At 46.2% G+C, this 17,694-nt stretch overlaps 1 protein-coding gene across 6 annotated transcripts in view; it reads right to left on the bottom strand.

Annotated features, from left to right (window-relative positions):
* The window catches only part of grm7 (glutamate metabotropic receptor 7), a 226,561-nt gene that overhangs the window by 102,834 nt on the left and 106,033 nt on the right, over positions 1 to 17,694 (bottom strand). For all 6 annotated transcript variants that reach the window (XM_020612156.1, XM_020612157.1, XM_020612153.1 and 3 more), the window contains exons 3-4: positions 3,875 to 4,010; positions 1,092 to 1,246 (exon numbers count right to left, since the gene is read on the bottom strand). In XM_020612156.1, the coding sequence (XP_020467812.1) occupies positions 1,092 to 1,246; positions 3,875 to 4,010 (291 nt within the window). The remainder of the gene's footprint in view (positions 1 to 1,091; positions 1,247 to 3,874; positions 4,011 to 17,694) is intronic.

The following is a 17,694-nucleotide window of genomic DNA, read 5'->3' as shown; positions in this document are numbered from 1 at the left end:
GCTCAGTTTTCTCTTAAAGGCAGTGAGGTTTCCTCTTGTCAGCACTCTGTTACACCACTGTCTGAAAGAAAAACATCTGCCCCTTAAAGGAAAAGGGCCACATGTTAGGAATCAGTTGCTTTGGGGAGGCAACAGTGGTGCGGTGGGTAGAGCAGTCGTCTCCCAACCAGAAGGTTGAAGGTTTGAATCTCGATGCCGGCAGTCCACGTGTCGAAGTGTCCTTGGGCAAGACACCGAACCCGCCCCCCGCCATTACCCCCAATGGTTAGAGCCGTCGGTTGAGGTGGCGCCGCAGATGGCTGCCATCGGTTCTGTACTGGAAACAAATTCCTTGTGTGTGACATACTTGGCCAATAAAGGTGGTTATTATTATCCTTTCTAGAGTGAGATCAGAAGACTGGTAAAAACCACAGCCGCGTGTTCCCAGCTGTGAGGAAGGTACAGCTGAGGTTTGACCTGATCACAACTGTTTACTACAGGCAGTGACAGCAAACAGAAGCTAAGAGAAAGAAGAAAACAGGAAGTGGGACAGACAAAAAAAGGGCTGTGCTGCGAGGTCACGTCGATACAGCAGACAACACACATCAACCAGAGCTGCTGTCCTCAGGTCAACTGTAGCCACACACACACACACAACCGACAGGGCTCAGCTCCTCAACAACACTGTGATGACAACCAATCACTGATGACTGTTTTCATGATATTTGAGAACAAGAACCATGACAACATGCATTCTGCAAAGAAATTAAAGTAGCACTGTACAGGTAGCAGCAAACACAGGAAACGTTCTCGCAGCCTCACCCTCTCTCTTCCCCATTATTCTAGTTATTATCTAGTTGTTTAATTAGAGTCACAATTCATGGCCATGTCTGGCCAGATGAGATCCAAAAGCATCCTATGCTATTTTGTGTCTGAGGAAACTGAGGAAAGGGACACAGCGGGTACTCTCACTGAAGACCGAGCTGTTCAACAGTAAACAGGATGAGCATGTACAAGCTGCAGGTGCAGAGATGAGAATATGTGCTGTAAGTGACAAAGAGCAGAGTCAGGCAGCTTCACACATCGTTAAAAAGATGTCTAGCTGAACTCACCGCTGATGGTGGCTCTCTTTGGCAGGATGGTGATGGCTCCTACAGCAGCGTCCTCCAGCTGGTGGACGGGGCTGTGCTTGGCCCCCCAGCTGTCGGAGCCAACCCACAGGAAGTGGCCGACCTGGTCCGCTCGCTTACTGGCATTCAGGACGCCTCTGCGATCAAAGGGACACAGCACTGAGTCACATACAGTTGGGGCTGTGTGTATTACACTGAAGGTTTTGATTGTATCGTTGAACTGGACACGGAGCTGATGTTTACCCCAGCAGCACCATGACTGGGCTGGGATCACCTGACCCAGGTGCCTCATTATGTATTATAGTGTTTATTTATTACATTATTAAAAAACAATATGCTTCTCTATTGTTCGACACTCAGGCACAAGGTTTACTTTAAAACATTCCCATGTTACCTGTGCAAAGCATGTATATGAGCTTCCAAACAGTAAAGGATACACACACTGTAGTACTCACACATATCAACTAAAGCCATACCGAGTCCTCCTGTTGGCATTTTGAAGTAATGCCCACATGTTTTTGAAGTATTGTTAACAGTTGTTCATTAGTAAAGACAAGACAAAGGGGATGTGCAGCTGGAGCCCGGCTGAGCTCCGACTGCCTCATCACGGCACCGGGGGCTCAGACACTCTCAGACTCCGTGTCACGCTGACCAAACACATGTGAACTGCGAATCTGTATTAAGTCAGGATCAATGTGTGTGTCTCCACACAGAGGAGCCGTCACAGTTCACACACATGGCACAGCAGCTGTTTTCTTCTGCTGTGACACTGTGATTAACCTCAGTGTGTTTCTGCCCAGTAAACAGCTGCACCACACGGATCCACAGTTTGTGCTAATACAAGGTGCTCGTGTTCAGAATGAGGCCAGCAACATCGAAGCTGTCGGCACATTTTTATTTTCAGCTGAAGTCCAAGAATCTTTTGCTCCTGAGCCTTGAACAGGAATTTCAGGTTGTGGGTACAAGTCTTTTTGGTGTTACTGTCTCTTGGAGGCACACAGGCTTCATAGAGGCGTGGCATCACTCACATTACCAATAAATAAATACAAATGATCAAACTTAAAAGAAGGTCACACCTCTCTAGTGTCTATTTTGACAGATTCGGTTTGAGAGCTCACTGTGTAACGTGCAGGCTGGAGGGCCTGTGTTTCCCCTCGACGTATCAGAAACACTCCTGTTAGCTCAGCAGGTGGAGGGCATGTTGTTACCGGCATTAACAGCACCCGAGTCACATTTGTAGCTACATTCAGATGCTGTTTAATGTAGCTGTACACTGGTGTTGGCAAATGTTTGTTTTGTGGCAACGAGCTGAGGTTCAGGACAAGGTGTGCCCAGCGCCTGTGCAGCAGCTGCTGGCGGCTCTGTCTGTGATACAACACTGACCACGCTGCACCCTGGGCTCCATCTATGCAGACAGATACCTGACAGCATCCCAGGGGACGCCATCATGAACCCAGGAAATATCAGAGTGTATCTTCTGCTTTGTGAGGCCGGATGAGGGAGCTGCACTTTAACAATCAGTAACAAATAGTGACATGTACATTATAAATGTACTGAAGTACATTACAACAGTTTAGCTTGGGTGGTATAACACAAAAACCCTTGTGTCAGGTGGTTTTCTCCTCTTGAGCAAAGTTTACTTCAGTAAACTAAACTAGAAAATTCAATTTCTGAAGAAGCTGCAGTGGGATTGCTGCCTGCGGAAAAAAGCTTAACTGACTTGCTGCTAAATGTAGGAACAGAATAGTGCAGTGCTGTTTTAACTTTGCACGAAGGGGCTTGTCATGGAATTTGAATATTTAAAAATGTGAGAAAAAGTACAAGGATGTAAAACTTTAGGAGGGCCATGAAAGGAAGATGTTGGCTAAAGAGTTAAATAAATTTACTTTACAGAGGAGCTGAAATATCTCTGTGTAGTAAAACCTTGAGCTCAGTGTTCACTGTTAAAGATGAGGAGGTATTTTTAAACAATAACAGCATCTGTACGAGCAGTTAGATGTTAGCATGGTCAGACTAAGCCCTTTGTTCCAGCTGGCTCAAACTGAGATCTAGCTGAACTATGCCTCTCAAACTCTTGGCCATGTCTGCTCGAGCTGGATAAAACTGGGATCTAGCTGAATTGTAACTCACAAACTCTTGGTCAGTAGGAAAAGGCAGTTACTCCTATCTCCTAAATTGTTTGAGAGAGCAGATTCTGCTGAACGCATGTGTTTGTGGTGTTAAAAACGTGGATGACAGGGCGACTTATTTTAGTTTCCTCCTAGAAAACTCCTGTCTCAGGCTCGCCCAGAATCCTCTCTAGGTCTCACTGCTTTGAAAGCCACGCTGTCTGGCTAAGGACAGGTTTGTCTACAACCCAGGAGCAACTCATGGCTGTAGAGTGAAAACTGTGGCTATACAGACAAGTTAACTGGGTTTTCGGCCTGTCGCCCTCTAACTGATGATGTCGTCACTCCAGCCGCTCAGGTTTCCGTCCCATAGAGACCAATGTGTTTCTCATTTACTGCCTTTCTGACCAAGGCTCAAACAAAGTTGAATAATTTAAAAAGCATGAAAGGGATATGAAAGTTGAAAACATGTAATAATGTTAAGAAGTTTCCTAATTCTTTGAACGGAGATTCTATCTGAAGTGGTGAATGAGTAGTAAGAGTTGAAAGATGCATGAAACTGTGAGAGAACGTGTGAATTTTGAACCTTGTGTCCATTTCATTACACAGTATGTGATCTAAACATGGTGTTGAGGTGAAGCATGTTCATGGATTTACCTGATGTCCTCATCAGAAGCAAACAGGATGACTGTCCTGGCGTAGCGAGTATCCAGCAGCAGACGGATGAGTTTGTCAAAGTCGGACGGTTTGTGGTCGTGAGGGATCTTCAGTGACTGAGCGATACAGATTCCACCTGAGGAGACACAGCGAAGGCCAACATGAACGCCTGCAGACCACATTGCACTCTGAGTCCTCCTGTTAAAACACAACTCTGAGGAGCAAAAGGGCAACTTATTGATTTTACTGCCAATGATGTGAACCTTGAGGAGACGGCCTTGAAAGGTTCTTCCTCGAGTTTGTCCAAAAGGCAGAAAGCTGCAGTAAAAGTTACAGCAAATGAAGAATCTAAAAGAAGGAAACTGCAGCAGACGTTAATGGAGCACCGGATGAAACAGAGCTCTGCTCCTCTCTCCGCGATGCCTGACATTTCATGAAACCACCTATGTTTCTTCATACAGGAGCTTTATAAAGGCTGAGGTGCTGCTAGCTTCAGTAAAGCTGCACAGAACTTTTCAGCACTGCTCGTTTGCCACCCAAACCTTTTGATCTCGTTGAATGATGACGAGTCTGTCGTTTGTGACATGACGTGCACGCTGAATAGGCGGAGGTGAGTGAGCCTCCATCACTGTGGAGGTTTATCAGATGTAAGCATGTCTAACACTGTGGTGCATGTAAAGGCTTTCACTGTGTAAGGCTCAGAAATCTGTCCAAGACGTCCCGAAGAGCTGCTCTACACGCTGTAAACACAGCCATCAAAATAAAATGTGAACCTGAGTCCAGTTGTAACAGACACTAAGAAGCTGTCTTCTCTGCTCCACAAGAATCTGGTGTGTAAAATCGATTTCACTTTGATAAATCCTCATGTTTCAGTTGCACACCGAGCAGTGAAGCAGCAGCAGTCTGCCTACACATGGCCGATGGCGAGCAGCCACCCCGCTGACCTCTGTTAGCTCGGTGCTCTACTGTATCATTCCATTAAATACATATTTCCTCTGTTCAAAATTCTATGGCTTTATACACAGAAGCTGGAATGTAATGCAGGCTAGTTTAACTCCTCATTTCACATCCAAGAGTTGACGGCCACAGCTGTCGAGATATGTTAGCCTGGGCCAAGGTGGCAGACCGACCGACAGAGTCACACTGCTAACAAGGCTGTGATTTGTCACTGCAGAGGGCACAACAAGAGGAAGGCCTGTTCACCAGCCCTCTGCAACACCCACTTCCACCAGTGACACTTGGCCCATGAAAGGCCCTACAAAAAGCTGCTGTTTCTGTGATGAGACAAGAGCATTGCCAAAGTCAGAGGGGTTCAGTCCTCCTAAAGTCACACATGAGATCACATATGCCAGCTACAAAGGGCACCTCAGGCCCGGGCAGGCCTCACTACATCAGCGCCGACACTGGAACATGGGTCTGGCTGAGGAGAAATGACGGCTATGCTGCTCTTGTTCTCAGCTTCTTTTAATGACAAGCTGTTCCTAGCTCGAGTTGTCAGTATGACTCTGGACCCAAACACATCCACCAGCAGGGACGCTTCAAGCTGAACAGTTGGGATAAACTGCACTGTCTTCATTCACAGGCTGAAAAAAGCAGATACACAAGGGGGACGTACGTGGCGTTAATCATGATACAAAATGACACCACTGGTGCTGCTGGATGGAGCTACTGACCCTTTTTGCTCTGTTTCACTTCCTGTGTCCATCTCTCTCTGAGCCTCTGGCTGCTGCTTCCATCACCGCCTGTGCTCCTGGCTGCTTCACACGGCTGCTGTGCGTATCTCAAAGCTGAGAACGCACGTCCACGTGACTGACAAGGCCATGTGACCAGACAACAGCAGTTCACAGTGTGGCACGTTTTCATACAAAACTCAAAGTGACAAAAGCTTCAGAAATTCCACACTCGTTTCCAGAAGACACGCTGGCCCCCCCTCGCCGTGCGTCCCGGCAGCCTGCCACGGACCGCCAGCTGGGAACTCGATTCCAGTGTTCAGAGGTTAATACAGTCTTCACAGGGAGCCGGCGATTTTATCATAGTCACTAAGCTCAGTAATGTGAAACAAACACAGCAGCCTGTAGGGTCACTGTCTTCATTTCTTCCTGCCCTTTCTCCATGGGAGTGCTTTGCCTCCCTCTTTGTTTCTTTGTCTCGTCTCTGTTCTTCAATCTTCTGTCCCTCTCTCTCTTTGCCCAGTTCATTAAAGCTCCTTCCTCCCTTTCTTCCCTCTCTCTGCAAACCGAGTCACTCTACATTACACTTGTACTTGTTGCCACTATGAAGAATAAATAAAAAAGTTTTCTTGTTATATTGAAAAAGTATCACATTGAAAGTAGAAAAGCATCTCGTTCAGAGATTCAGAGGAAGCTTTTCTTCTCATAGTGGCATCAGTACATTGCTGTACATTTACATACTCAGCAAACCAGTGTGAGGGTTGGTTTACTTTTTATTCTATTTCTATTGTTTATAGCGATGACACTTTGTCTGTTACTTAACACCGAGCGTCTTGTTTCTGTCCCTATGCTGCTGTAGTTTTGTGAATTTCCCTGTTGTGGGACTAACAAAGGGTCACCTTATCTTATTTGTGTTTGCATGGAATCCGATTTACTGCTGTGTAAACTGCATTGTCTGAGTACTAACTCAGAGCGTTGACAGCTACGTCTTTGTCCTCTTTACTCATGCTACACACTGAGCTGAGAAACACATGTTTCATCTTCTGGACTAGAAATGTTGTCTGGGTGATGGCAGCATAGAAACCAAATACATATTCTGGTGCATGTGCTTCAGGAAATATTTCTACTGGCCTGTCAGTGCAGGGTCGTGATGTATGCTCCTAATCTGAGAGGCTGCCAATAAAGGGAGGAGCAGCGATGCATCACAGTGTCCATCTGGTGCCTGAGGAATACATACACTGACCAGTGTTATTATATCAGCTAAAGACTTCAGGAGGCCGAAGTCTCGTAGGAGGCAGCAGCAACAGTCCAGAGTCTGTTAGAGCAGCTGGTGAACAAGCTCATTGTCTCAGAACAAGGCTCTCCACTTCCTGTTCCTGCCGCATTCTGCCCCAGCCCCATATACACACCGGAGGATCACACAGAGTGCTGATGATTTAAGTCTCTGCCTGTTGGTAGCCTGTTTGAATCTAATTTTACTTTCTTTTGTGAAAGTCAACCTCCTACAGCCGGTCCCAAGGTGCTGGACACGAGGGATGAATGGAAACAAGATCCAGAACAGGAACACATTTCATCATAATCCTCCTGAGAGTTGCTGAGAGGGATTCATTCTCTGGGGAACGTGAAGCTCTGAGCCCAGTGTCGTGACAGTCTGGTTGCTTGAGATCTGTGATCAGTGATGGACTGAGGTCAGCAGAGCCACACTGCGGCGTGGCTGAACAAGCTTCTGTCATGTTTCACCCACTGTCAACAACGACCACATCCATGTTTCTGGTGCAACCCTGTCTCTATACAGCTGAGCTGCACCAGCACATACATCTGGAAGAGAGCGTTCATGGCTGGAGTGTGTTTTCTGAATGAAGCTACTGTCCAGGAGGTGATGCGGGTGGATGGCAGGCTTACAAAGTGCACATCACAGACCACAGCAGGGGTGGACTTCACAATTAGGCAACAGAGCCACTGACTGGGAGCCCCCGAATAAAAGGGGCTCCAAAGGCCAGAAAGGCACAGTGATGTTGTAAACCATACACATCCCCTTAACTTTCTTATTCAGAGCCATGTGTAGTGGGCTCTGTGATAAACTACAGTGCACTCAGATCACCCCGTTTATCACCCACCCACATTCCAGGACGACTTCGTTCCCAGACGCCCACTGCGACTGTGCACCAAATGTACACACTGGTGTTCAAGCTGTGACTCGATAACAAGAGTCTGAGTAGCAGAGTCAGACATGAGAAGGAATTATTCCAGTGGAAATTCTGAGAGGAAGAAGGAGCCAATGCCAACATAGCAGAAGGCCTGAGGTCACACTGAGGTCCAGTCAGCAGACACAACAAGTTGAACAGCTGCATCCATGGCCACCAGACAACACAGGCACCTGGAGGCATGCTGTGTGCATGAACGTAACATATGGCAAAATAAAATGTGCGTTCATCACTACATACTTCTGACATATCACTTCAGTCACTGACTCAGAGTAAACGAATCAGACTTGACTGATGGTGAAATGAAACGCCCCCACAGCCGTGATGGAGATGGACTGCAGACCGGTCCAGCAGGCTCAGGGATGGGCCGTCAGACTGGTGACCTCAGTCACTCCATCAACACACATGCAACATACACAAACACCACAACCCTCCCCCAGTTCACACTCCTCCCCCTGACAGCCACACAAACCCACACACTTGCTCACACTCCCACACACCACGTGTTGTTATCAACTGTCTGCCGTATACGTTTCATACACTCGGGTTTTGTTTTTAGACTGGGCTCGAACCAGCCAGGTTTCACTGTCCTGCTCTGTTGCTGTGCACGTGATCATAAAGACTCGTGACTCTTGACTCATTGTGAACTGGTTCTGAGTTCAGCCAGAGCCGTGAGAGTCTGAGCCGAACCAGAAACTGCTCCACAGAGCTGGAGTCCCTACAGGCGGAGGCTGGACTGTGAGATCTGGGAACATTTTACTTGTACGATCACTGCAAGACATCTGCGACTGGTCAGGTACGTAAAGCAACAGTTCCTCATTAGTTGACATTTGGTTTCCTACAGAACATGTTTGCTCTTGCAGTTTAGTTGGACACAGGCATCATTTCTAGGAGCCAGCGCTGCTCATGAGAACCTTATTGTACCTCAAGTGCTGTTATCGATTAGCTCCTCTACTGCCGGGGCAGTCCTGAGCCAAGCTTAAAATAACTGTCTGTAACGCCGGACGCCTCTCATCACGATCAGCTGATCTGTGTCATATCCTCACACAAGGTGGGAAGCTGCTGCTGTGTTCTACACTCAGAGCAGCACGGAGCCACATCATCCATCATGGAGGAGACAAACCATCACGGTTCTCGTTGACAGTACTATCAATAACACTGTATACATGTGGCCTCATGAAGACCAAGGACAAAGACAGGATATTCATGGCCCCTGTTAAAAGCTTCATGCGAGCCTTCGCAATAAATTGCCAGGACTCCTCGTCTCATGCTGAGCTGCAGACCTGCAGTATATACATGAGGGGAGGTGGGTCGGTGTGGACCCCGCATTATATTCAAGTAATGAATAAAACATTTAGCATTACATATGCTGTGGTCAGCACCACAGTAAGCACACCCCTCCACCAAAGGCTCATACTTGTATTGTATCTATAAATTTACCTCTCTCTGCATCAGGACTAAATTATCTTCACGCCTCCAGACACGTCAGAGGGCTTCACCGTAGAACGGGAAACAGGCCTTTTAAAATCTGTTTGACACAGGGAGGTTCATGGATTTCAATCAGAAGATTTTGTTCACAGGAGTCGTGGTGAAGAGGTTTCTGCACAACAAAACCATGCTACAAGTACTAAAGAGGAAAATACTATTCAATAGTAGCTCTACCAGTATTAATACTACTTCATCACACTGTGGGCCTGATGACGGCCTGAATATTTACAGGTGACATCCAGACTGTTGTTTCTTTAGTCTTATCATGACCAGTGGAGAAAGGCAGCCAGGACAGACGTCCTCTTTGCCAGTGAAAACATGTAAATGATCAGAATGTATGTTGAGCATACAAGGAATTTGCCTCCAGCATGGAGTCTCTCAGTGTGTTTTGGCAACAGGCAATGGACAACAACAGGCAATAGAGTAGAGCAATCAGGCTAGAGGGGGCAAGGGAGATAAACGAATAAACATTATGTACATTTTGACCAGACTGATGACCGCGGTGGGCTCTATCCACAGATTATTGTACTATGGTCATGTTACTGCAGTCCTGGTTAACTGTTCTTCAGGGTGATGGTTATGGAGTCATGGTTAGAAACATATTCATCTGTCCATCAGAGTGATGTCCCGGGGAAAGAAACTGTCCCTGTTCCTGGTTGTCTTAGTGCACAGTGACCTGTAGCACCGTCCAGAGGGGAGGAGTTCAAACAGATTGTATCCAGGCTGTGAGGGGTCTGCAGTGATCCTCTCCACCCTCTTTTTGACCCGTGAGGTGTACAGGTCCTCCATGGAGGGCAGGCTCACACCAATGACCTTTGCTACAGTCCTCACTGTCCTCTGAAATCTGTACTTGTCCTGTTTGGTTGCTGAGCCAAACCAGACAGTGATGGATGAGCAGAGAACAGACTCGATGATTCCTCTGTAAAACTGGATCAGCAGCTCCTGAGGCAGGTTGAACTTCCTGAGCTGGAGCAGGAAGTTCATCCTCTGGTGCTGATGATCTTGGTGATGGTGCTGATGTTGAATGTCCACTTCAGGTCCTGGGAGATAGTGGAGCCCAGGAACTTGTAGGACTCTACTGCTGATACAGTGCTGCTGGCTTCTCCACACACTGGCAGGGTCGTTGGCTGGGGTCTGTCCCTCTAGCTTCTTGGAGTAACTCCCCGTAGCCTTCTTAATCTCCCTTTTCAGAACGTTTCTGGTCTGTTTATGCTGGTCCTGTTCCTGCTGCTTAAGGCCTCCTCCTTGGAATGGTAGAGCTGTGAACCAGGAGGGCCTGTTGTTATTGTATGTCCAGAAGTTCTTAGTCCTACAGCTTAGGAATAGTGCTTCTAAGTCTGAACTACAAGTTTTATATGTGAATAACATCATGTGGACCCGTTTATAGGTCAGAGCATCCTAGCTCTCATATGTCTAGAGAAGCAAACGATGTCAGTATTTCATGACAGGACTGCTGTGACAAAGACGTCGAAGGAGCCCGACGTAACAACCGACTGCTCCACATGTAGGCTGAAGTCAGGGACAGGTTTCATCCTAGAATCTGAAGTTAGACAACAGTACACTTAAACACGATCTGTGCCTGATTGGTCCTGTGGGACCGACTGGGGCAGACTACAGTTGGTGCTGAAGGAAGTGTTATCCATTTTTGAGGGCTTCTTCATGCTACAGAGAATTTGCATAAAAGTCCAAGTGAGAGACGACCCTCCTGTCGAAGCACCATTAAGTGTCACTAAAGGCACAAGTTGCTTTTACACATCTGTGTTTCGTGGATCCGCAGGTTGTGGTCAAGAGGACAGTGTCTGTTCTCAAACAGCTGAAAACCTCTTTATGGCACCCTGTCACTAATTAGAATAGTAAAAGTGCACACAGGGTAAGCATGCTCCCATCATGCCTCAGTGCTGCACAAAAAAAATCTGAATCTGAATGTTTTTGAAGTGGCGGACGAGAACAACAGCTCTGCGGGAAGATGGGAAACAATCGAAAACACTGGCACTGCCTGCAAGCTGTGTAGCGTGCTGCCTGCTGGGGATTAAGGCAGCGGCTCAGACTTACACTGCACACAAACACATCACTGTCATTGTTCACAGAAGCACTCGTTAATAAACTACCAGACTACCACAGAGCATCCAGGCACACAAAGAGGTTCTCTTTGAAATGTCTTCAAACGCTGCAGACAGATACTGTCCAACATTAAGCTACAATAACGGTAAATCAATGATGAACACAAACAGTTTCCTAAACTGCACCTTATGCTCAGTCAGCCACATTTTATGGTCCAGAAGAAAAACATGTTCCCAGTTCTCATTCACACTCTGACAGCTGCTGATGCAAACAAGGAATTCAACAGTTTACTGATCCCAATTCATCAACAACTACACAGGTGGAGCCCATCAAAAACTGGTAACCAAAGCTGTTGTGTAAACATCTAAAGACACCAGGACCGTTTTCACTGTCAGTCTAATTAACACTGACAACCTGCAGCTCCAACCTGAGAATGTACATACGTTCACTGTCACAGCTGGAGCTCTGATCTTTACGCCTAATATTCCAAAGCACTGAACAGGTTTAAGTTGGGTACTGTTTGTTCAGCTGGTCCCTTCACCACCTCTCTGTTGGTCCCTGTGTCTGAACACAGACTGTCCATGTTAGCTATTGCTCACTGGGCAGATTTGCTCTTCACCGGTTCAACATGCAGCTTCACACAGAAAGTAAACAGGGAACAGTGTCGCTCCTCTCACGGCTGCTCCCCTCTGTTTGGGGACGACACAGTGGAGGACTGTGATCCGCATATGTGACTTACGAGGACTTACGAGATTTACGAGGCTGTGGTAAGTTCCTTTGGACCCCGACACCACGTTTGCTTCCAACGTTCATTCTGACCATTCAGCCTTGTCTCCCTCGTGGCGCCTCACGCTTTGACCTTGCAACTTCTGACACTCGCCACCATAACTAACACTCAGTGGCTGGAGTGGAATGAGGCAATAATTCAACACGCTAAACACACACACACACACACACACACTGATACGGACATACTTTAAGCAAAGACTGATTACCTAGATCAATATTTAGCCACAAATAAATTCAGAGGTTGGCTCAGAGTGGGGGGTGTGGTTAGTAGGGAGGCTGCAGAGGAGGCAGTAAGTCGCTGGGGTTTATGAGCGCTGTCTGGCCGGGCTCCTCTGGGCTGTAGAGCATGGCGGCACTTGCCTTCTACTTAGTGACAGATGTGCACCTCTGACAAGGTCAATTACAGAGGTGTTTTTGGCTGTAGAGTCATGAGACTTACTCGATGTCCTACAGGATTACATGAGACTCCGTGTGTTTACATGCACGTTCATGTCACACTCCTGTGTTTACAGTTTGTGAGCGTTCACATCATCAGACAGCTCAGGATGGCAGCTGTCAGTCTAGTTCTCTCATTACTAGAGCCCAGCTGTCTTGAATAGCAGCTGTGTTACTGCACAGCTGGGCACTGGAGGGTTAAAAACAGATTTATCAGAACTTCCAGAAGAAGTTCATTCACTCACTCATAATTACGACTCGGATGTTGAGGTGGGCATTTTTCATGTAACTGTGACATGGAGGCAGCAGGTAGCCGGCTACAGTCCACTTCCTCTACTAAGTTTAAATGCCGCAAAAAGCAGAAACCTTGGTTTTATTAGAGACACCTGATTTCCGCTGCAGGATTTCTGGGTTCTGTGTTTGCTTGGTGGTGTTGCAGTGATCCCTGTCTCAAAGAGGCATCAGACGGGGTTAGACATGTTCACCGTCAGACAAGACTAACTTTCCACCCCGTCAACAAGCTCATTGAATGTGGTGACTAGTGTCCAAGGGACCAGTCACTGGACCATGTCACCCACCGGCAGCGCCGGATGTTTCTGAGGGCCGAGTCTGGACTACATCACACTTGAGTCTGGATCAGGACCAGAGTCCTGGCTGGCTGAGAAAAACCTTTTGTCTTGTGTTAAACTCATCTGTTCTGAAACCTTGAATTTGAACTGAACAAAGTTGGACTGAAGTCTTTTCAGTGTAGAAACATGAAGTGAGGACACTTTCAAGTAACAGCACGACTACACGCCTGTTGTTTCTGGTTGATCCTATGAAAAATGTGAATTTTGAAGCAGAAGGGTCTGAGCTTTCCAAACTCAGCTACGACGCCGCGCGGCTGTTTAAGACAGAAACGTGAGAGAAAAGTGGACCTCAGAGTTTCAGCTGCTCCCCAAGGAGCCCATTTCAAAGCCATGGTCCTCTGGCCTCAGGTCCTACCTCTCCTATCTTCATCTCAGAGCCAAAAGGAAATGAGTGTTTTTCAGTGCAGTGAAGAAAAACACAAGAAGGCTTCAACCAAATCCAAAGTAGAGGAAGTGAAAGTGTCACCCTGCATCTCTGTCACTCTCTCCCCATCTCAGTGTCTGTTGTACCGTACACTGTAGTGCGCACACAGACACATACTAATCTATGGCACTGCCTCTCAGTTGGCCCTCAGAAAGCACTTAAAGTTTCCCTCCGATGTACTTTCAGTGTTTCAGACAATGTACCAGGTAAAGTCTTCAGCTGGAAAACATTATGGCCTCTTTCAAAATGCATGAGGAATTTCAGAGAGGGAGCTCTGATTTTCAAATGGGAGACAGGGTGGGACAGTCTTATGTGAAAGAAAGAGCACTGTCCATGCACAAGGACACAGAGGGCGACTGTGGTTCAGTGGGTAGAGCAGTCTTCTCCCAACCGGAGGGTCAGAGGTTCAAATCTCAGTCCCTGCAGTCCACATGACGAAGTGTCCTTGGGCAAGACGCTGAACCCCCAAGTTGCCCCCGATGGTTAGAGCCATCAGTTGAGGTGGCGCCGCAGATGGCTGCCATCGGTTCTGTAACGATGGCAGCCATTGGTGGTTATCATTATTATTATAAAAAAGAAGAGGACACAGGAGATGAAGTGAAGGACCTACTTTTCATGTTTCTGATTTGCTCAGTGGCTTTAACATTTACTGGACAAAACAATCATTTCATATAATAATTTGTTAGGCAAGTTAGATTTTATTTCCCTTTAAAGACAGCTTATTAGTAAGTCAGTCTGATCCAACAGTGCTGCAGTAAATCCTCCATGATGAAGGTGATGATGTTCAGTCTGTGTTCAGAGCTGCTGGTTCACCTGTGTCGTCACTGTGGAGGCTGCAGATTGTGCTGCTGTTCAGCTGGGCACCATTATACAGACTGGGCTTTGTTTCTATTACTTTGTCCATCCCATTTATATCAGTGAGGCTAGAGAGACACCTCTCAGTACAACTCAGTTTGAACCCAAACTGAGCCGTAGCACCTTCATCAAGGGACATATTATACATACAATCTTTAAGACTGCATGCACTCAAAATCAATTTGATACGTATTATATTCCTAATTCAAAGGTTTAAAATGCATGTAACCCCATGTATATAATAATGTCCACTGTCAGTCGTGGAGTCCACCTTTCCTGCTCTGGACTGAAACCAGAGGCAACGATGCAGCTGTCATCCAGTGGTAATGCTCTGACGTCAGCCTCGCTGTTTACTGGTCACTCCCCTACAGCCACATCACAGCTGGATTGTGTCTGCTGGCCTGCCAGGATGTGATTCCTCTTCCTCTAGCCTAGCTCCAGTCTTACCATAACTTGGTATCTTTGCCTACGCCCAAGACTTAGAATCTAATGTTAATTTGCTGAATTTTTGAATATTTCTTTCTTTTTTTATTCTGTTTTTGCTATCATTACTCTTTGTCTTACTGCTATTTGTGGAAAAACTGGACTGTAAGTTTTGGAACTGCAGTTCCCAAAATGCTATGGGGTGACAAAATGTTGACATTTTAAGCAGTGAGCAGCTCCTGTGTGCAGTGTCTCCATGGATGTAGAGATGTCACTGTGATACTGAGGACAACTTAAAGACTTGAGGATTCTCAGGCAGGTCCTGTAAGAGCCATCGTTACTACGATTTCTAAGCAGATTTATGGGCATATATTTTCAGTGAGCATCAGAGATAATAATAAAGTCACATTGAATCTAAAACTATGTGCATCGTGTCTATGTGTTCAGATTTGACTCAGCTATGACTCCAAGGGTTAAGAATCCTAACCCCCTCCGTGGCCTGCAGCGGTAACTGTGCTGATGAAGGGCCGGCACCTGCACACACCTGACCCTCTCAACCTACGTTTCTCTCCCCACGCCCCAGGTTTTCAGAGCCTTTATGTCCTGACAAATTCCCCTGGGGCAGAATCAGCCAGATCAGGATCAACACAGGTTCATCTTTAGATTGCTTTTACACTAACCAGCCTAAACATGCAAATTTGCATAAACCAAGACCTGAAGCCCAGACATCAAAACGTCTGTGGCCTCCTCTCTTTAAAAATGTAGAACTGTGTAAAAACATCATGCATATTTCACAGTGTTTGATCACGTTAGATATAAACGGTTTGCTTTGAGAATCCAAAGAGAGTGAGAGAAGCTTTCATCATCAGAGCCATCTCACACTCAGGCCATCAGCAGAATATCAAAGCTCTGCATCTGTATTCACAGCCAGAGTGTGAACACATACCAGGCCGATTGTGCTTGTTAGCGGTGCGGGCGATACTGGTGGTCAACCACAGGTCGAACCTATTTGGATACTGAACTGCACAGCGTTTGGGGCAAGTTCCCAAATGGAAAAACACAGATATTTAGTGATAGTTTTCATTATACTGTGTAAGTCACTGTGCAGAGAAGGGTGCTGATACTGTAAGCTGTATTTCAGCTATTTAGACCTAATGAAACAAGGTGTCAGTCACACTATTATTAGAGACACTGTTTTCACCAGTTACACATGAAAGCAGAGAGAAAAATCAATCGTCTTGTTGATTTCCTTCAATCTAAGCGAATCCCTGTGGAGGAGCTTCACCCACACAGAAGAGAAGGATTCTCAGGCTCTGCAGCATCTGAAATGTGAAGTGTGTAAAATCTGCCTTCAACTCTAATCAGAGAGAGATATTCAGTGTTTGGCACACAGTAGATGTACTTGGACGGCCAACCTTAACACATACTGTATGCTCCCCCTACAGCTACACACAGTACATACATATACTGTACTTGTACCTTTGTCACATCATTTCCGCCCAGTGAGAGAGAGAGAGAGAGAGAGATGTCTCACCACAGTATGTTCTCTGTGTAGGCCTCGAGCTCTGCATCTGTAGCTTGTTTCAAGTTATAGACCTTCTTCTGCTGTCACAGAATTATTTTATAGAATTCTGTCAAGCATCTGATAAAGGTGGAGAGGAAGAGAACAGACAAATGAGTGTGAGGGCGAAGAAACAAAGACTTCCCGTATTTCAGAGCGATGCATGGAAACCTGAATGGCAAACTCTGTCCTGGCAGCAAGTGGAGAAAGAATAACACCGATAACTGTGCTCCAATTAAAGGGCAACAAAAGCTTGTTGCACTAGGAGATCAGATGCTTTTGGTGTAAAACATTTTACTGATCTGTTCAGTAGCAAGGTGTCGGTGAATCCTCTATTAAGTCATTTAGCAACAGTTACAGTATCATTATTACGTTAGCAGAAGACGTCCAGTCGGCACTGTGCTGACTTCTTAATATATTTTACATGCTGCTGTAGAACCTTTGTCTTGGACATAGAGTTGGCATCTTGATCCTCAGATGAAAAAAGCATTAGGGCCTCATTAAGAAAAAAGGGAGAGGAGGAAGTTTGTTTTTTTAAATTAGATGTTAAGAATAAAGTGAAATGTGGAGAATAAAGTTGAAAGAAGAATGCTAAATTTAAAAGAAACTTCATCCTTTCATTTTTTCTAATTAATGTGGCTCTAATACTGCAGGCTAGAGAACAGACCCTGACAACGAAGATTACAAAAGCTATTGGCTGAAGCTCCGTTCAGTCAGAGCCAAAACCAGCTGAGCCGTTACTAGCCACTGGGTGACAGTGAACGTCATACATCCAGTAGTTTGACGGTGCTAGATGACAGGTCAGAGGACCACCAAGTTGATTCTGACAGCGACATGAGCGTCTGGATTACATTTCATCACAGTCACCTAATGGCTGTGGTGGTGGACAGACACCGTTTGCTCAGAGCTCTGCTGCAAAAACAGCTGCAGAAACACGAGGCTGCATTTCCATATGTTGGCTTGAAAAAGTCTTCAGTATGTTCAGTTTGATACAGCCCCTCTCATCAGAAGCTCGTCCTGTACTGACGTAGCATGTGTAGTGCCTGTCACTGAGATGTCAGTGGCTCCATCGAGCAGTCAGGGGCTTTAAATTGCCCAGCAGAAATCAGTGGTCAGAACATGCAGTAAGTCATTTATCTGTCAGTAAAGATGCTTGTGATTTTCCTCCTCTGCTGAATGTCCCCGTTCTCTAGAAGAAATAACCTTATTCTACCACTTGAAAAAAGAATTAAAGGTAGTTAGTGTCAGAGTATGAGACAGCTAGAAAAAAAGAAAACGTTT

Source organism: Monopterus albus, unplaced genomic scaffold (assembly GCF_001952655.1).
Source record: "Monopterus albus unplaced genomic scaffold, M_albus_1.0 scaffold121.1, whole genome shotgun sequence".
Lineage (NCBI taxonomy): Eukaryota > Metazoa > Chordata > Actinopteri > Synbranchiformes > Synbranchidae > Monopterus > Monopterus albus.
Note: the sequence above shows the minus strand (reverse complement) of the source record. Positions and strands in the feature narration are given on the sequence as shown.